At 40.5% G+C, this 21,586-nt stretch overlaps 1 protein-coding gene across 1 annotated transcript in view; it reads right to left on the bottom strand.

The window, feature by feature from the left end:
- The window catches only part of dock3 (dedicator of cytokinesis 3), a 597,933-nt gene that overhangs the window by 173,496 nt on the left and 402,851 nt on the right, over positions 1-21,586 (bottom strand). Inside the window, exon 39 of the mRNA XM_062544851.1 lies at positions 12,894-12,980. Within this exon, the coding sequence (XP_062400835.1) occupies positions 12,894-12,980 (87 nt within the window). The remainder of the gene's footprint in view (positions 1-12,893; positions 12,981-21,586) is intronic.

Below are 21,586 nucleotides of genomic sequence, written 5' to 3'. Positions count from 1 at the left end.
CGAGTGCAAACAGAGCTTAAGCGCATGGAAGACATGGGTGTGATTTTTAAAGTGACACAGGCCACACCATGGTGCGCGGGCATGGTCATAGTGCCCAAGGCTCAAGGCAAGATAAGGCTGTGTGTAGATCTGACACGCCTGAATGAGTGGGTGTGCAGAGAGAGACATATCCTACCAGCGGTAGACCATACACTGGCTATGCTGGCGGGGGCAAAGGTGTTTACGAAGCTTGATGCAACTTCGGGGTTTTGGCAAATCCCCTTGCTGGAAGAGAGTTCACTCCTGACAACATTCATCACGCCGTTTGGGCGCTACGCATTCAAACGTCTTCCTTTCGGAATTTCTTCGGCACCTGAGCATTTTCAACGGCGTATGTCACAAATGCTGGAAGGCTGTGAGGGGGTTGTATGCCATGCAGACGACATCTTAGTGTATGGAGTAGACCGCCAGCAGCATGACACCCGACTGCACCAAGTGTTAAGCAGGCTCAGAGAGGAGGGCCTGACTCTGAACGATAAATGTGAGTTTGCCAAGGACAACATTATGTTTTTGGGCCACCATGTCTCAGCTGAGGGCGTAGCTCCGGATCCAGGCAAAATCAAAGCCATTGTGGAGATGCCGGAACCAAAAGATGTGGAAGGCGTGAGGAGATTGATGGGCATGGCGAACTATCTAGGGAAGTTTTTGCCTCACCTCGCTTCATACACACGTCCTCTTAAAGACCTTCTGAGTGACAAGAATGACTGGTGTTGGGGAACACCACAGAAAGAGGCATTCGAGAGGCTGAAAACTGAGCTGAGCTCACCTTGTGTATTAGCTCCCTACTCACCGACAGCAGACACATGTGTGTCAGCTGATGCCTCATCTTTTGGCCTAGGGGGCGTCCTGACTCAACGCCAAACGGATGGAAGATGGAAGCCCATCGTATATATCTCCAGAGGCTTATCAGACGCCGAAAAAAATTATGCTCAGATAGAGAAGGAGGCGCTGGCCGCCACATGGGCCTGTGAACGTCTGTTCTCCTACCTCCTAGGTCTCAAGTTTAGGCTAGAGACAGATCATAAGCCACTAGTACCTCTACTGAGTGTTAAAGCACTAGATGAGCTTCCACCAAGAGTCCTCAGATTCCGCTTGAGACTCTTGAAGTTCAACTTTGAAGTTGTACATGTTCCCGGTAAGCAGTTGATTACAGCGGACACTCTGTCAAGAGCACCAGTTACTCACCCAGCCACACAGGAGGATAAAGACAACGAAGAGGATGTCAAAGTGTTCGTAGATGCGGTCATCAAAAGTCTCCCAGCTACAGAGACAAGGTTAAAGGAGATCGAAGAAAAGCAAATAGCGGACCCAGTCTGTGCAAAGCTGAGGGAATACTGCTTGACAGAGTGGCCTCAGAAATATGCCCTCCCACCAGAGCTGGGGCCCTATTGGCCAGAAAGAGAAAGCCTAACACTGGCTGGAGGGTTATTGCTCAGGGGCCATAGGATCGTCATTCCACGCTGCAACAGACAGCAAGTTCTCAAAGATCTACACAGTGGACATCAAGGTATCGTAAAGTGCCGTGCACGGGCCCGCCAGTCAGTTTGGTGGCCGGGCTTGTCGGTACAAATCAGCCAACTGGTAGAGAATTGTGACATCTGTTCTCAACACAGGGCAGAGCACAGAGAGCCCCTGATGACCACCCCTGTACAGAACAGACCCTGGCAGCGGGTCGGGTCAGATTTATTCTTTTGGGAGAAAAAGATTTATCTCCTAATAGTTGACTATTTTTCACGCTACATTGAGGTAGCTCAACTCAATGTTGCCTCTGCCAATACGGTGATCGCAGCCTTGAAAGACACCTTCAGCAGACATGGAATTCCACAGACAGTTGTGTCGGACAATGGACCACAGTACAACTGCACACTTTTCAAAGACTTTGCCAAAGAATATGGATTCACACATATTACCAGCAGCCCAAGATACCCACAAGCCAATGGGGAGGCGGAACGGGCTGTGGCTACGGTAAAAGGACTGTGGAAAGGTGGAAGCGAGAAAACCAAGGCCCTGTTGACATACAGGGCCACGCCTCTGGAAAATGGCTATTCCCCAGCCCAACTCCTAATGGGGAGACAACTACGCACCACTATACCGCAGGTTTCAGTACACCTCAACCCGCGCTGGCCAAACATTAGAGGAGTCAGAAAGGTGGAGACACGGGCAAAGGAGAGACAACAGCGTATTTACAATCGTCGTCATCGGGCCCGGCCTCTTACAGCCCTACAGCCTGGCCAAAGTGTCTGGTTACCTCGAGAGAAGACCCAAGGAACTGTTGTTCAACAGGCTCCAACGCCTAGGTCCTACATAATACACACAGAGGAAGGCCAGGTTCGGAGAAATCGCGCACACTTGCGCACAGTACACAGCCCTCAACCTCAGGTAACACACAACATACCTGTCACAACCACTGAGACGGGTCCAGCTGATACACACAGGCACACTACTCAGGACATGCCAGTCTACAAACAGCCTGTTTCGAAGGACAGACCTTATGTGACCTCATCAGGCCGAGCATCACGCCCACCAGAGCGTATGAACTTATAAAAAAAAAGAAAAAATGGGGGGAAATGGTGATTCTGCACATGTTCTGTGAAGTGTGGGGTGAATTTAGTTTAATTTTGCAATGAGACATTGTGTTTAGTTATGCAATGATTATGGACATGATTTTGTTTAGTTTTGCAATGAGGATTGAAAATGATATCTTCCTCCATAAAGATTTGAATGTAAATGAAGTTCTCACTAAAAGAAGGAGGTGTTCTGTAAACAGGGTTTACATGTGTGTACTGACCCCTGTTGGGGGCGCTCGAGAGTTTCCGGGGTTACTACAGTAAAGACAACTTATGCATCAACCTCGTGTCTTCATTGTTTACACCTGTTAGTTATATTCCTAACGTAACAGTTCGGGACTTGGACTTCTTTTGCTTATCTTTACTTCACTTTTATTGTTCTTTCTACTTTCATTTCATTCGATGACTTATGCTTTCACTCTCGACTGATGCTTCAACTCAAATGTCTTTTCAAATTCGAAATTGGGGTCGTTGACGTTCAAACTTGTTTTCGGTGGACATAATTAAGTTTGTAGCCTACCGTCGGAGTCTTTGCGAGACAATGAGCAAAATGTCCGTAAATAATAGAGCCTGTATCATCTGCGTTCTCTGTAGTCGCTTTCAGACATAACCCCTGCGGTAGCCTATGAGGTTTGCCAGACGGAGGTCCGACTCTTCGGTTAATTATAGGCTACAGAATCTATGTATGTTTGAGTGAGGGGTGGCGTAGAATGCGGCCGCTGTCACAGGACTTACTGTTTTTATTTTACCACCGACAGCGCACCCGTTCCGAATATTGTTGCAACAATGCAGCATGTATTCTGTTACATCCGCAGCATCGATGAAAGATTGGAGCGTGGCATGCAGGTTAACTGCGCAACGTTTAATTGAAACTCAGCAGTGACGCTCATTGTTCATTTCACATAATCTGAACGAATTCACGTTCTTTATTTACAAATGTGTTGCATGCAGTTCATAGTTCACAGAACACGTTTATGCACAACACTGCATTTGATTCTATTTGGAATATGCAGAAAGAATAAAATTAGGCTGAAAGGTGTATTGCTTTATAGCATGCAGGTTGTGTAGCTTAGTTAGTGTGTTTTTGAAAAGTAACTAAGTAAAGTAATTGTAAAGTAACTAATTACTTTTGGGGAAAAGTAATCAGTAAAGTAACGGGATTACTTTCTTGGACAAGTAATCAGTAATCAGTAACTAATTACTTTTTCCAAGTAACTTGACCAACACTGGCTGTCAGTAGCGCGCAGTGATAGGAATCGCGAAAAATAAGTAAGTGATAACGAGGTTTGAATTTTTCCTGGACAACGTTTTTGTGGTGCAAATATATCACTCTTTTGAACGCATATGGTTTTGAGAAGAAAAACACTTTACTTTCGTGACCCCAGAAACTTGCCGGACTACTTTCTTCACCATCAAAAACCGGCTGGATCTCGGCTCACAGGACGCTGTTGCGGGGTAAGTCAGTGCTGATGCACAACGTTGCTGACGGGGAACCCATATAACTTCGTGTCTTAAAACCCGAACTATCCCTTTAATATTTTTCCCGAAAATGAGATGAATGAATCAGATCCCGGGAAATGATGACCCAAATGTTTCTTTGTTTTTAGCCCCTGTAATGTATCGCTATCATTCAAATATGCGTTCCCAATTCCCAAATTGATATTTGCCTCCGCCAAGGAGGTTATGTTTTCATCGGGGACCGGCGTTTGTTTGTCTGTCTGTCTGTTTGTCAGTTTGTTAGCAAGATAACTCAAAAAATGATGGATAGATTTCGATGAAATTTTCAGGGAATGTCAGAAATGATTCAAGGAAGAAACTATTAGATTTTGGGAGTGATTCGTAACACCGTCGGGATTCTGAAGCCGTTTATGTTTTTCGGTTAGTGGTGTAATGGCATGGTATGGTGGCGATCTGAATAGTTTAGGTTCAAATGTATGACAACCCAGGAAGAACAATAGGCTACAGGCGGAGGAAGCTGCGCTCTCTGAGTGCTTTTCTAGTTTCTATATTATTTGTAGCATTATTAGGGCAAAAGTACACAGTTTATGTGCATCAACAAAGTCTGCAATGATCAATTCTACTGCGTGATCAAGTGAGCTGCGTGCGTTACATCTGCAGCAGCGCTAAATCTGAAATAACAGTTGGATTGTCTGTGTCTTCTGAAAATCTACGCAGCCCTTATATAAAACCAATATTTTACAGCATTCAATTACACAAACTAACGACATCTGCTAAAGTAAATCATTGAATGATTCTTAAACCATTCTAGACGGAATCCATTCGGTGCCTATTGAGAAAGCGGCTGCAAATGGGAACAAATCACTCAAAGTTAACCAAATAGGCTAGTTCTTCATTAGGGCAGGGCAGGCGTATTTCTCTTTTAAGCACACACAAGTCCAACTATAACTAGAAAATGTAATTCCATGGAAGGAATTACTATTGCATGTAAATGCAAAAAAGGTTGCTGACTGTGTAAAACATTGTATTAGGCCTATAGTTAAAAAGACAACTAGGCTACACAGAAGAATAGATCAATAACAACTAGAAATGCAATTCCAAGGAATTACCAGTGCATGAAAATGCAAAAATAGATAGATAATGTAGATATGGTTACTAAGGTGTAGCTAGCGTAAACATGGTGGTTGCATAGTTTACAGAGAGTTGATAGTGTGAAGGTAGACAGTTTAAAGATGAAACATTCCAGTTCTAACTTAACTAATGATTACTATTCATGTTAAAATGTTAACTATGGTAACAATGATAACCAGGTTGATTGGTTAACTTAGCTACTGATTTCATGCAGTAATGGTACAAATTTTAACTATGCTAACTATGCTCACAGTGCTAACCAGGTTGATTAGCTAACTTAGCTAATGATTTCTAGCAGTTATGCTAAAAATGCTAACTATGCTAGCAATGCTAACTATGGTAACAATGCTAACTTAAACTAACAATGCTAACCAGGTTGATTAGCTAACTTAACTGATGATTTCTAGCAATAATGTTAAAAATGCTAACTATGCTAACAATGCTAGAATTGCTAACAATGCTAACCAGGTTGATTAGCTAACTTAGTTGATGTTTTTTGCAGTTATGCTAAAAATGCTAACTATGCTAACTATGTTAACTATGCTAACCATGCTAACTTGCTAGTGAGGACTTTTATTTTGAAACGTTTGTTGCTAGGGTATCCATGGTGGCCACTATCAGGAAACAAGAAGTTACTGCAGTATAATCATGTTGGTTGCTATGGAAACGGTCATAAACGCTTAATTTCAATGGTTGATATGTTGGTTGCTAGGTACATGGAGTTTTCGTGTAGTTGACTGGAGGCATAGTTGATAACTGACAGTTGGAATGGTTGAACAGTTAAATAGTTGAGTAGTTACAATGGTTAAATGATTTAATAGTGTATTATTGCAGTGAGGACCTTTATTTTGAAACAGTTGTGGACAGAGGAAGTAGTGAAACAGGATCTGTAGTCTTAATGAGATTGTATGCTTAAAGCCTGAGACAGAAGGTGCCTCTCATATAGTGTTTACGCGTCCTCTCTCGCTCCTCGATCCTCACTGATCTTTCTTTATGTAGATCATTGAGGATCGAGGAGCGAGGGAGGGCATATAAACGCTGCTTGAGAGGCACCCACAGTAAATACTTTAAAAGTTGTATGTAGATAGTCTAAATAATGTTGATACACAGGGGCCGGTTGCACCAACTGGTCTTTACTAAGTCTGGTCCTAACTGCTAAGTTGGTCTTTGTTAGGACCAGTCTTTAGAATTCAACTAAAGTCGGTTGCACCAGCAGAACTTACGCCTGGTCTTAACTACGCCCGGTTTTAGCGATGCGCGTCCATGTGAATGCCTACGGAACAATGACAACTTGCCTGTTTTAAAGATTCTCTGTCAATCACGTCCCCCGTTCGGAGGAAACAGCGGTTAAAGTGAATGACATGTAGCCTAATGCGTGGAAGTGGCACCTATTTAAATAGCTAAATAAATAACTTAACAATTACTGTAGCCTAGTTCCTTCTCATTATGTCTTGATATAGAATAAGCAAAGGAGACGCATTATAGCATTATCTTTTCAGAGATTAAGGCTACCAATAGGCTGTGGCAGAACAACACTAACTGGTAGAAGAGTTATCTGCACTGTAAAATGCAGGTAAAAAGTTTGCATGTTATGTAAATTATGTTATGGAATACGGAATAACGTCAGCCAACCAGCCACGTTGTGCTAGGAATGCCGTAACAGGCAATTATCTAACAAATGTAACGTTAGCTTACACGGTTTATTTTTATGCACTAAACGTAATTGTAGGGCGGGCTAATATGCATCTTTGAAATGTTTCCAAGTGTATGGTTATGCTATTAGGAATGTACAAAGCTGTTAATAAAGGTTTTTAATTCGTGAATGATACCGAAAGCCCCTGAATGATTGCCAGGCTGGCGTAGTGCAGTGTCAACCTAAAACGAGTGCTAGCTGGCCAACAAGCGAGCATGGGATTAATAACAATGTAGTTTGCGCTTTAGAAACGACTGTGAGAAGTGCTAAAATGTTGGTCTTAAGAACTTACGCCTACTACTGAGTAGGCGTAAGATTTACGCCCGGTCTTAGCGAAAAGAAGGCCTAAGCCTTGATGGTGCAACTGGCGTATCTATCAGGTTGGACTTAGAACGCTGAGTTAGGACCGGCGTAGCTTAAGACCGGGCGTAAACATGTTGGTGCAACCGGCCCCAGAATGTTTAATGGATGTTGATAGGCAGATTTTTTAATAGATATTGATTGACAGTTTAATGGGTGGATGAGTGAATGGTCTGAAGAAGATGAATGGATAGAAGGTTGGATGGAATGTGCCTTATATTCTTGTTAAGAGAGACACTGATACAGCTCTCTGAGAGTAGTTGATACAGGTGTAATCAATTTAACTGGCTAGTCTTAAGAGAGCCAGAGTGTGCTTAAAGCCTGAGACAGAGTAGATTGTTTAAAAGTTGAATGTAGATCGTCTTATTAATGTTGATAGACAGAGAGTTTAATGGATGTTGATAAACAGTTTAATGGGTGGATGAGTGAATGGTCTGAAGAAGATGAATGGATAGAAAGTTGGATGGAATGTGCCTTATATTCTTGTAGAATGGAGAGACACAGCTCTCTACTGAGAGAGTAGTGGATGCAGATACAGGTGTAATCAATTTAACTGGCTACTCTTAAGAGAGCCAGGCCTGAGACAGAGTAGATTGTTTCAAAGTTGAATGTAGATCGTCTAATTGATGTTGATAGGCAGACTGTTTAGAATGGGTGGATGAGTGAATGGTTTGAAGAAGATGAATGGATAGAAAGTTGGATGGAATTAGGAAGACTTATGTTGATACCGTTGATACAGGGGAACAGAAAATGTAGTCTCAAGAGAGCCCGTTTAAAGCCTGAGAGAGAGAGAGAGAGAGAGCTGCTGCACCTGGACTGGCCACCTGGCGTAACATTCTAATTGCTGCCGTGATGTCATAATGAGCAATGTTAAGTCTATGGGGAAATGTTTAATAGTTTTTAATTTTCAGTTTAAAAAGTATAAAAGTTACAAAGTTGAAAAATATATTGCACAGGTCTCCTTAGTAAGACCTACGTAGCAAAGTTTGAATGAAGTTTCTACGTTAAACGGTTCAAGCTGAATTGCGAGCGTTAGAAGAAAAAGAATAACTAGAAATGCAATTCCAAGGAATTACCAGTGCATGAAAATGCAAAAATTGATAGATAATGTAGATATGGTTACTAAGGTGTAGCTAGGGTAAACATGGTGGTTGCATAGTTTACAGAGAGTTGATAGTGTGAAGGTAGACAGTTTAAAGCTGAAACATTCCCAGTTCTAACTTAACTAATGATTACTATTCATGTTAAAATGTTAACTATGGTAACAATGATAACCAGGTTGATTGGTTAACTTAGCTACTGATTTCATGCAGTAATGGTAAAAATGTTAACTATGCTAACTATGCTCACAGTGTTAACCAGGTTGATTAGCTAACTTAGCTAATGATTTCTAGCAGTTATGCTAAACATGCTAAGTATGCTAGCAATGCTAACTATGGTAACAATGCTAACTTAAACTAACAATGCTAACCAGGTTGATTAGCTAACTTAACTGATGATTTCTAGCAATAATGCTAAAAATGCTAACTATGCTAACAATGCTAAAATTGCTAACAATGCTAACCAGGTTGATTAGCTAACTTAGTTGATGTTTTTTGCAGTTATGCTAAAAATGCTAACTATGTTAACTATGCTAACCATGCTAACTTGCTAGTGAGGACTTTTATTTTGAAACATTTGTTGCTAGGGTATCCATGGTGGCCACTATCAGGAAACAAGAAGTTACTGCAGTATAATCATGTTGGTTGCTATGGAAACGGTCATAAACACTTAATTTTAATGGTTGATATATTGGTTGCTAGGTACATGGAGTTTTCGTGTAGTTGACTGGAGGCATAGTTCTAGTTGATAACTGACAGTTGGAATGGTTGAACAGTTAAATAGTTGAGTAGTTACAATGGTTAAATGATTTAATAGTGTATTATTGCAGTGAGGACCTTTATTTTGAAACAGTTGTGGACAAAGGAAGTAGTGAAACAGGATCTGTAGTCTTAATGAGATTGTATGCTTAAAGCCTGAGACAGAAGGTGCCTCTCATACAGTGTTTACGCGTCCTCTCTCGCTCCTCGATCCTCACTGATCTTTCTTTATGTAGATCATTGAGGATCGAGGAGCGAGGGAGGGCATATAAACGCTGCTTGAGAGGCACCCACAGTAAATACTTTAAAAGTTGTATGTAGATAGTCTAATTAATGTTGATAGATAGAATGTTTAATGGATGTTGATAGGCAGATTGTTTAATAGATATTGATTGACAGTTTAATGGGTGGATGAGTGAATGGTCTGAAGAAGATGAATGGATAGAAGGTTGGATGGAATGTGCCTTATATTCTTGTTAAGAGAGACACTGATACAGCTCTCTGAGAGTTGTTGATACAGGTGTAATCAATTTAACTGGCTAGTCTTAAGAGACCCAGAGTGTACGCTTAAAGCCTGAGACAGAGTAAATCATTTAAAAGTTGAATGTAGCTAGTCTAATTAATGTTGATAGACAGAGAGTTTAATGGATGTTGATAAACAGTTTAATGGGTGGATGAGTGAATGGTCTGAAGAAGATGAATGGATAGAAAGTTGGATGGAATGTGCCTTATATTCTTGTAGAATGGAGAGACACAGCTCTCTACTGAGAGAGTAGTGGATACAGATACAGGTGTAATCAATTTAACTGGCTAGTCTTAAGAGAGCCAGGCCTGAGACAGAGTAGATTGTTTCAAAGTTGAATGTAGATCGTCTAATTGATGTTGATAGGCAGACTGTTTAGAATGGGTGGATGAGTGAATGGTTTGAAGAAGATGAATGGATAGAAAGTTGGATGGAATTAGGAAGACTTATGTTGATACCGTTGATACAGGGGAACAGAAAATGTAGTCTCAAGAGAGCCAGTTTAAAGCCTGAGAGAGAGAGAGAGAGAGAGCTGCTGCACCTGGACTGGCCACCTGGCGTAACATTCTAATTGCTGCCGTGATGTCATAATGAGCAATGTTAAGTCTATGGGGAAATGTTTAATAGTTTTTAATTTACAGTTTAAAAAGTATAAAAGTTACAAAGCTGAAAAATATATTGCACAGGTCTCCTTAGTAAGACCTACGTAACAAAGTTTGAATCAAGTTTCTACGTTAAACGGTTCAAGCTGAATTGCGAGCGTTAGAAGAAGTTGGAATAATAAGAAACCTAGGAAGAACAGTACAGTGCATTTTCATGCACTGTAATAACTAGAAATGCAATTCCAAGGAATTACCAGTGCATGAAAATGCAAAAATGTATTGATAGACAATGTACATGTAGATATGGTTACTAATGAGTATCTAGGGTAAACATGGTGATTGCATAGCTTAAAGAAAGTTGATAGTGTGAAGGTAGACAGTTTAAAAGACAGTTTAAAGCTTAGACATTCCAGTTCTAACTTAACTGATGATTTCTATTCATGATGTTAACTATGGTAACAATGATAACCAGATTGATTGGTTAACTTAGCTACTGATTTCTTGCAGTTATGTAAAAATGTTAACTATGCTAACAGTGCTAACCAGGTTGATTAGCTAACTTAGCTAATGATTTCTAGCAGTTATGGTTAAAATGCTAATTATGTTAGCAATGCTAACTTTATTAACAATGCTTACCAGGTTGATTAGCTAACTTAGTTGATGATTTCTAGCACTTAAGCTAAAAATGCTAACTAGCTAACTTGCTATTGAGGACTTTTATTTTGAAACATTTGTTGCTAGGGTATCCATGGTGGCCACTATCAGGAAACAAGAAGTTACTGCAGTATAATCATGTTGGTTGCTATGGAAACGGTTATAAACGCTTAATTTCAATGGTTGCTATGTTGGTTGCTAGGTACATGGAGGTTTCATTTAGTTGACTGGAGGCATAGTTGAAGATTACTGACAGTTGGAGTGGTTGAACGGTTAAATAGTTGAGTAGTTATAATGGTTAAATGATTTAAAGAGGAACTATGCAGGATTGGCGATTTCATCTCTGGTTTCGGTTTCGTTGTTCGTTTTCGCTCGTTTTATGCTTGCATTTTCTCTGCAGAGCTTCCCCGACAGCTTTAGTGTGTATATTTATACATGTATAGGCTATATTTAAATATATAAATTGCAAGCGTGATTCTTCGTCTAAGACTTCCAGATGTAAACAAAGAGCGATCGTCTTCTGCAGAAAGTTGCATAGGGTCTCTTTAATAGTGTATTATTGCAGGGAGGACTTTTATTTTGAAACAGTTGTGGACAGAGGAAACAGGTTAACAGGATATGTAGTCTTTAGAGAGATTGTATGCTTAAAGCCTGAGAGAGAGAGAGCTGCTGCAGGTGGGGCTGGCCACCTGGCATAAGATTCTAATTGCCCTATTATGATGTCATAATCACAATGTTAAGTCTATGGGGAAATTTTAATAGTTTTTAACTAGAGAATGTAATTCCAAGGAAATTACGAGTGCATGAAAATGCAAAAATGTACAGATAAATCATGTAGATATGGTTACTAAGGTGTTGCTAGGGTAGACATGGTGGTTTCATAGTTTTTGAAAGTTGATAGTGCGAAGATAGACTGTTTAAAATTGAATTAGCTTACCTGATTACCAGATTAGCTAACCTGGCTAATGATTTTTAACAGTTATGCAAAAATGCTAACTATGCTAACAATGCTAACTATGGTTACGAGGTTGATTAGCTAATTTAGTTGATGATTTCGTGAGATATGTTTACAAATTTGGTATGATTTAACTTGCAAGTTTCCAAACATTTGAACAAATCAATACACCTTTGAGCAAATCCCGATTTACAAGTCACACATTTTGTCTTTGCGCTTGCAAATTTTGTCTTTGCGCTTGCAAATAATATCATTCGTGTGGATCATGGTGCATGTGAGTACAAATAATATTGAGACAAATCGATCTCCATATATCAAGGCTACTCACAGTATTTTCTTATATAGCCAACTGTGCACCATGTACCAGGTCACTTGCTTAAGTTTAAAGAATGAACCCCAAATTAAATCCAAGGCCCAAAGTATATCCACACCAAAAGTAACTAAAATGCTCCTCAATCTTCGGGACCATGCAGCCCAGCTCCAATAGAAAACATAATTCAAAAGTGATCTTCACACCAGCATTCTTCCTACTCAGCGTTGTCCACAGGTAGTAAAACTACATAACATTTTGGAATGTTATTTTTACTTATATGGAGCCAACACCGTTGTTTTCAAGGTTCAAACTTCAAAAGTCTTAGCTTTAAAAAGTAATTTAATTACATCCACTTTACTGTCATATAATTATTGTGGAGGACCTCTAGAATATAACCATATGTGCCACTTTTGCATAGATGTTTTTAGTTGGATGAAAAACTAAAAAATCTCAAGGTATACCTGACTGCCTCAAAGTGCCTGAAAAGGCCCCGGACCTCCAAGTGTTAAAAGATGTTATGTAGTTTTTGTCATTCGGTTTTGTCATAACAAGTTAGGGTTAGGGTTAAGGTTCAGACAGTGTCTTGTCACTCTTATGTAGATACCTTCAAGAAAAGTGATTTTTTCCTTCATCTGAGATCATTTTGAAGTCATTTTGAACAAAAAAGTCTGTTAAATACCGTAAGAGTATCAATATGTATAATGCAGATTAGATGTGTGCAAATGTGTAAACTGCTCACCCGTATCCAGCTAAGGCTCTGATAGTCATACAGCGATTCGTATTGGAAGCCCAACTCTCTGCACAGAGGAATACCATACTCCCAACACTGTAAATATAAAAACACATACACACAAATGTGCACAAGTGACTTAATGATGACCATCATGGTACAACGCAATTTGCACTCAAACAACTATGTTGTTACCTGTTTCTAGAAAATCTAAAAAAATATGTTGCAATTTGCTACTTTCGCTCGAACAACGTAGTTCAAACAACTTTGTTGATGATGCAGTGAAACATGTCATTGGTGGAAATAGTGGTAAAGTGTAATACCCCTCTAGAAATTCTCTGCCACAGCCTGCCTGCCTGTGTGAGACATGTTTCTAATTTCAACCAAAAGTCATTAATGCTGGCACTGTTGTTCATCAGCAAAAAACTAAACCTATTGGCCCTCATTTATGAAATGTGCGTACAACCAAAAACAGGCATACGACAGTCGTACGCTCGTTTCCATACAAAGAATGGCATTTATCAATTTGAACGTGATCGGTGGCTATGCTCAAATCTCACGTCTAGTCTCAAGTCGTGAGTCAAGTCAAGTCAAGTTTTTCAGGCGGCATAGCACCGTGCAGCAGAAAATCCGGGGTGGATTAGAAAGTTGAAGAGTTGAATTCATGGACTATCTAGAACATAACACCTTTCATGTACATGTGCAGCCTATTTGCTGTAATGTAGCCTATTATATTGACACATTTGATGGCTTTGGATAGCCATATAGGAGATGATTACTTTCTCTTTGGCAAACGCAACATTCATTCATTCATGATATATTTTAAATAATTTTCAAAGGGCAAATTTCAGTGTCATATGGTTTTGTAATGAATGTATTTATAGTATGATGCGTTCTCTCTGCGAAAATAAAGTCTGTTGCGCTTATATCGCTCTAGTTTCCCGCCTTTCTTGATGACACTTCTACCTGTCAAAATGAACAAGGTACAGCTGGACGTCATAGTGGCTCGAGATCACTAATGATCTATTTTGGACGTACAGTGGGTAGGGGTTGAGAATGGACGTTTTATCGCGGCATTCCCGCAGATGTACCCAAACAACCACCAGGTGGCAGAAAGTTTCAACCCATTTCAAAGTTTCATATTTCATGACTTTTTGTTTCATCGAGATGTGTGTTTGGAACAGTTTTTCAATTGTTACATTGGTGTTCTTGGGGTCAATTTGACTGTACGATATTTAGTGGGGGGGAGGGGGTCAATTTTTTCTTTCCAGGGGCCTCCCCCCGGCTGAATTTTTTCCCCCTAGGCCCTCCCCCCTAAGTGAATCATATAAAACTGGTCGAAAAATGACGTTTACAAAGTTAAAACGGCCAGCAAATGTCATAAGGCACACACACACACACACAGGTAGGCTACACACGCAGTGCTGATCTCTAAACAATACCAGCCTACGCCTCTCGTAGGCTATATAGATGCTTCGGAATCATACAGAACAACAAGGGGAAATCATGCTGTTTTATGTGTGGTTATGAATAATATGACAGTTATCCATTTTCTACCGTTTTTTGCTATAATATAATAACGATTGCTTGATCTCACATCAAGGGCGTAGGTTTGGTCTCAGCTTTGGGGGGGACACCAAGAAGTGAACTTTTAATGGGAAGACTGTAATTCGTTTTTGATAGTAGTTAGATAGACCATAGTTTAGGAATAATGTCTATAAATTTGTGAGACATAATACATCAATACCTGAGACTGTGTAATGCTGAACAAACAACATTTTAATAAATGATTATGGACATTATACTAGCAAAAAGTACTGCCACAGGGAAGTACTTTCAGAACTGGTCTAGCAATGCAAAGGCAGTTCTTCATTAAACTGTGAATTCGGTGGTCTCCCTTTAATTTCTCTGCATTGTAGCCTATGGGCTACACACTAATACATTACAGAATTAGAAACAAAAATGTCTCAGATCCACTGTTTATTGTGACTGTAAGATTCTAACTTAAGGTAGGCTAATTAAGCCTACTTGGTGACTTGGTAAGGAAACGTTGGCATTCTATCAAGATAGATAAAGCAACTTCTATGCTACTATCCGTGCTGCACACCCCTAATCAATGCTCCTAACCGGTTGAAATATTACAGACGCTAGGTTTAGCTGTAACAATAACATATAGCCTACTATCACTAGTTAATAATATTTTCCACGGTACAATCTAAATTTGAAAGTCTGGTCACTAACGTTACCACTGCTAGTTTGTGTGGCTATAGTTATTTGCTTTGTGAAAAAGCTTTATGTCTCCTTTGTATGTGCAAAGCTTTGTATGTTCCCTCTTGGGTGGCATAGATGATCTACAAAGTAGCCTACAAACATATACGTGCTGAAGAGCAAAGGGAATGTTAAAATGTTTTATTCTGGCCTTTATGGGGTATGTATTGGCAGACAGCCTCGGTAACTTACCGTTATCGTCAACACCCGCACGCACGTTTGTCTGCCAGTCAGACTCTGCTGATCTGCTTTGACACTCTCGCGTCCCGTGCGTGTAGCGTTTTCAGCCAATCAAATCACGGCGTGCCTTGTAGGCCTACTGTCGTGCTGGCCGTCGCAATGCAAAACTAAGTTCGCGGAAATATTGGGGGGGACAATTTTGTCATCTTAAAATATTGAATGGGACTAGTCCCGTGCGTCCCCCCCTAAACCTACGCCAGTGTCTCACATACCGGTATGCCTGGTGACTTTTGTGATCGTCATCTTGCAAAAGTTCTGCCTAGGCTATTGGATTTTCCAGGGCAGCGAACAAGCCGCTTTAATTTGTAAAGTCGAAAAGGCGCCGATTCAGTGGAATGACCCGCAATTCTGCAGTGATCAAGACCAGAAGTTAACGTTATATGCATGCACAGTGATAGTCTTTTGATTTTAGAATAGCCTTCCAGTCGGAGCAAAAGAAAATAGATAAGCCTACTCTTCACTTTAATATTTTAATTAACATGATAGATAGATAGATAGATAGATAGATAGATAGATAGATATACTTTATTGATCCCCAAGGGGAAATTCAAGACTAGTGCAGAGCCCGTAGATGTGGCATTTTTTGTTCTAGGATATAACATGAAATTTGGCACTGCACACACTCGTGCCATTAGGATGACACCCACCAAATTTGAGATCAGTCGGATGAGTGGTTCGAGAGTTATGCGTGGAACAGACACAGAGGGCCAGATGTAGTAAGACAGCGCTAATACCGAGTTTTCGTATGCGCAGAATGCTAACGCTGTGCTTTACTATATTGCGTGGAATTTACTAAGCTGTCACTCCATTACGTTAATTGCGTCCAACACCGCCCGTTCCCGCCCCCTGTTACACGCCGATTGCGCGTGCAAAGCTAAACCACAAGCGCAGTTGAATATTGCAACATTAAAAAGAATAAACGTTTAGCGATCATACATGATACAAAGAGATGTCAACGAGCAGCGACAGACAGAGTAGGCCTAGTAGTTCTACTAATCCACTTAAAAAATACTTGAACTATTTACTACACGTAGACCAGGGCTATGACTTAATTCTTAGTCTAACAGATTGAGAAGGGCTATGTTGTGAAAGAGACAATACGACATTACAGAGGCAAACGAAAGTTAAGGTTGCCTTTGACATAGTACAATGAAGAAAACTGATGCTCTGAATACTGATTCAGCTGTCTCTAAACGTTTTTCTAAGAGAAGCAGTCAACCACAATTTGGATTACACCTGCTTTTAGCAGGCGGAAGTTTTTCAACACAAAATAGACGTGCGCTGTTTTCATACATATGGCGGAATACTTAATCAATCGCTATTAGCACCTCTCCTTCCCTGCACTTGCGCGTTACACCCATTTTCAGCTGATCCGCCCAGGAATTAATATGCATGACACGGAAAAGCGCAAATAGCCATTCTCAGCTCCCACGGCAGGCAGTCTGCGCGTTTCCCCCATTGCGGCTTGTTTGTACATATCCTCCCCATGTTTATACGCGCACGTTACGCCTGAAATGGGCGCAAAACGTTAGTAGGCCTACATCTGGCCCAGAGTGACACACAGACAGACGTTATAGATAGATGCCTGTCAACTCAATTTACATGTAGTATTTCAGCCCCATCTCTGTAAAACGGATGTGTGAATCTGTAAAACGAATGTGGACCCGTAGCCCTATTTTGTGTTAACAACGTATGAAAAAATATGTACAACTTCAAATTTACGGTTACACATTTGTGACTTTAGTGTGCAAATGCGAAATCTGCAGTTGAATGTGCTTGTGACTTTTGCACCAACTATACTTCATAAGTGCCTATAATTTTGAATGGTTGCGTTAAAGTGTGTTGTTAAGGAAAGGTTCCAAATACAATAAACAGGAGTTCTGGGTAAAAACACCAATGCGATGCATGCGAGCAAGTAGGCTACACTAGGAGCGCCACCACACGCATAAAAAGCATGCAAAATTTAGACCAATACCAACTCGCTGTTGGCTACATCGTTAAAAGGTGTGCAATGCAGTAGTCTACCTTGGGCAATTTTAGACTCCTAGCCTACAGCGAGGCAATTTTTTCAGCACTTGATTTCGTCTTTGGAAGAGTTGGACTCCCCCTTCTTACACCATCAAGATAATGCAATGTAGCGTTGTTGTGCTTGCGGGATTGCATTTGATTGGTAGCATATTGGTAATACGCTAGTCTCCCCATCCCACATATCGGAGAGGCGCAGGTGCTAATCTATAGACTGGGTTTTTTTTTGCCAAAGGCTCATGTTGCCTTTTGTTTATGGACAGTCAAAAAGAAGGTTTAGTTAGGCCTGTATCGCTGTATTTGTCATGGACACAAATTAAGGGTACATCTCCAATGGTTCAATTGGTTCAACGCAAAGTTAGTGTGGTTAACGTTACCATTTCTAGAATCGGAGTCACATCTACAGTAAATTAGGTAAAACTGCCTGCTCGTAATGAAGTACTAATTGTTTATCCCCAGGTTAATTACTTCTTCATTGAAGTGAGGGGCAAGCCAGTTTGCCTTTTGTGTGGAGACTCGCTCGATGTATTGAAAAAGACCATCCTGGAACGTATCACTACAGTACAAAACATGCTAGGCTAAGTGAGCTGCAAGTGCAGGTAGGCTACGGAGAGATCAAATAAACGCACTTCACGAAATTTTGGTGCCAAACAGGCAGCTTTCACCAGACACTCATTTGGAGAGAAAGTTGTACATGGAAGTTATGTGGTGTGTGAGCTAATCGCCATAATGCTGAAACCTCAATGGGGAATTTGTGAGTGCCTTGAACTACAGGGGAACTGCTTGCCCCTTTCAAAGTGAAATTGTTCCAAAGCGCGAGTTTACTCACGAAGAACTGTCGCCGATTGGATTACTTCGCCGAGGTGCGTTTATTTCATCTTTTGCAAACCTATGGTGGCATCATGCCTTCAGTGTGCATAATGTGTATAGTTTTAGTGGCATCATGCCTTCAGCGTGCATATTGTACACACAGATCTCTGCAAACCTGGTGGCATCATGCCTTCAGTGTGCATTGAAAAAACACACAAGATTGCACGTAGGCCTATAATATTGATATTTGATCGTATTTGTCTGAATGCATAGGCCTACTTGACTGTAGATAGATTTATGAGTGAAGTTACCAATCACAATTGACTGGCTGTTACACACTCACCCATTTAGAACCCCCCCCCCTCAAATCAAATCAAATCAAATAGTGCTTTATTGGCATGAGTGGTAAAGTCATTGTTGCCAAAGCTTCAAGTAACATGTTAATAATCAACTTAACATTAGTAAGGAAACTCTATATCACTTTCTCACAGACAGAGAGAATGAGAGAGAATGTTAACTTGTGTATAATTTAACATTTTTATTGATGTATTTGCACTTTTCATTTTGCTGAATTCTACAAGGCAAATAAATTCAGTTAAAACTTAGTTCCCAATTCGTCTTTGTAAGGCAATATTTTGCGTTTATTATTTTGTCAGAAAGCACCAGAATGCTTTGTTTGCATGTGAAAATCACAAAAACATCTGCTGGGGGAGGATACTCCAAGACACCCCTACAGGGGTTTTGTTTACAAACGTTCAGCCCACTAGAATAAAACCATAACAAATAATAAAAAAAATGTGGTGAAACACGTTATAAAAACTGATATGGCCCTTGATGTCAAAAAGGTTCCCCATCCCTGATTTAACAGGTATGTCGTATCATTTTCAGCCGAAGACGAAGCCTAACCTAATCTGGTTTCAATAACATAGTAGCCAGGATTTTACGCCGCATTTTACAGGCTATCACGGCTACTTTCTAAAACACTTTTCATTTATCTATACCTTGGGAGGGAGAAGCATCTTGTACCTCGGAGGGAGGGAGATACAGATGGTACGGGTTGAGAGTGCTCCTTTTTTTCCCGCACATCGGGAATGCCGAAGGGTGCGGCATTGTAATTAAACTCTTAACATGAAAAAGCTTAACGTGAAAATTAATGATTAGAATTTGGATTCGATATTTTGAGAGTTTTATGTGCTTATGAGTAGTAGGCCTAATATAAGAGAGAAATTTGGTGATCATTGGTCGTTGTTTTCCAACATTCCACGTTAAGCCATAGGCAGCAATAGGCCTATGCTTATGTCAGATAACGTCCATAATAATTGGAGTTTGGGTCCGAGTTTTTGATAGTTTGATGTGCTTATGAGAAGTAATATGAGAGAGAAATTTGGTGATCAATGATCGTTGTTTAGGTGCATTAAGCCACGTTTAGCTTTTTCCTTTCAATATGGCGTCACTGAGACAGAAACGCTTAATGTCAGATGTCAATAATTATTGGAGTTCGGGTTCGATATTTTGAGAGTTTTATGTGCTTATGAGAGGTAATATGAGAGAGAAATTTGGTCATCATTGGTCGTTGTTTTCCAACCTTATTCCACGGTAAGCCATAGGCCTTTACAATGCTTAATGTCAGATAACTTGTCAGATAATTTGGTGGACATTGATCGTTGTTTAGATACATTAAACCAAAGCCTTTTTCTCGCCATAGGCGCCAATGAAGAAGACAACGTAGCCTAAATGTGAGATATCTTCGGTGGGTTTCCACACAAGTTAAATTTCGCCTCGTGCCCATTGAAAATGAACAAGGAAGCGAAATTCGCTCCGTTAGGGCGAAATGAAGCAAACTTGCCTCATGGGGCGAATCAAAGTTGGCGATCTCCCAACTTTATGCAAATTTGAACCGCTCAGAGCAAATCAGAAGCCTGCGTTGTACACAGAGGCGGGAGTTACAAAAAAATCTGAAAACAATGGCGGCAGCCCGGGGGTCGTAACTGGAAAAATTAAATGTAAATTAAGGTTTCTTGACCACTTTGAATGGTTTATTTTGATACGGTTTATTGTTTATGTGCGACATAAATGTGTTCAGGACACACAGATTATTGTAGGTTAACGTAAGCTCTCTAACGGTAGAGTAAGCTTGTTAGCTTGTTGACCCATTATAACCTATTGAAAACACATAGCAACTAAATCGCTAGCACACTGAAATGAACTACTATCGTGTTTCTGTACAACATGACTTGTTGTCAACATGTGGAAACCCAGCGTAATCGTTGGATTACGGTTTAGTTTTTTTGACAGGTTTAAGTGTCCATGACAATATATGGTCATGAGAAATTTGGTGATGATTGATCGTTGTTTTCCGCCCTTAAGCCACGTTAAGCTTTTTCACGTTAAGCGTTTTAGAATGTCCCGCATAGGGCATGACTTGACGTTTCATAGCGCTCAATCTAGCTCACGTTCAGAATGATAAATTCGAAATGTTGCGTGGGAATGAGCATAATGCTGTTGTGTGGTCGTGTCTTAAATGAGGGCCTTTTTACCCGTGTTGCCTTTTTAGCGTGTGGCTTAAGGCCTAGATGAAGATGTTGAAGTTGGTGCGTTATAATAAAAAATCAATTGGGAATCGCTGCCTTAGGCTTTCACTTTATATCTTTATATCCTTTCACCCTGATCAGTGGCATAGACTTTGTGTTGAAGCATTTACTTTTGTACCACTTCATCCCATTTATTTTAGTATCAACTTTCAGTCTCCATCGTATTCGGACAAAGACGCTTAGGCCTACAGACGGCCGATGTCGGCACAGCACTTTAGGCTAGAACACTATCCATTGTAACAGCTTCATGAGGAGCAATTGTCTTATGCGATCATTCCCCCTCCCCCACACTCGTCTAACCAGTTCATCACCTGTGTGCATTGAGGACGACTGCCTCCGGCCAAAATTATAGACTTTTGGAGCAAATTTGGCCTTTCTTTGGTGGGATCTGGAGAGGATGACGGCGCAAGAGTTGAACCCGGGTCGCTGGCATGCAGAGCAGACGCCCAACTAGTTGCGCCACAGCTGTGGTCTTTCAACTTGAACTATGCCTACTAATATATCAAAGTTAATACCTATGCCCGCTACGAAATACAGTAGCCTACAAAGCTTAAATATTTTAATCGTAGTTCCGTCCGTGGCTATTCGAAATTGCGCTGTGAGCAGCAGAGGACAGTGAAACTAAATATTGGTTGTTTATCTGGTCGTATACCATGCCTTACCAGTGCATGGCTTTGAATATTTTAACAGTTGGCAACAAATATAAGGGATATAGCCTGTCGAGTTTATTTGATATTCGCGGCATGCACTTAAAACGCTGATCAAAAG

The sequence above is a fragment of the Sardina pilchardus genome, chromosome 9, assembly GCF_963854185.1.
Source record: "Sardina pilchardus chromosome 9, fSarPil1.1, whole genome shotgun sequence".
Taxonomy (NCBI): domain Eukaryota; kingdom Metazoa; phylum Chordata; class Actinopteri; order Clupeiformes; family Clupeidae; genus Sardina; species Sardina pilchardus.
Note: the sequence above shows the minus strand (reverse complement) of the source record. Positions and strands in the feature narration are given on the sequence as shown.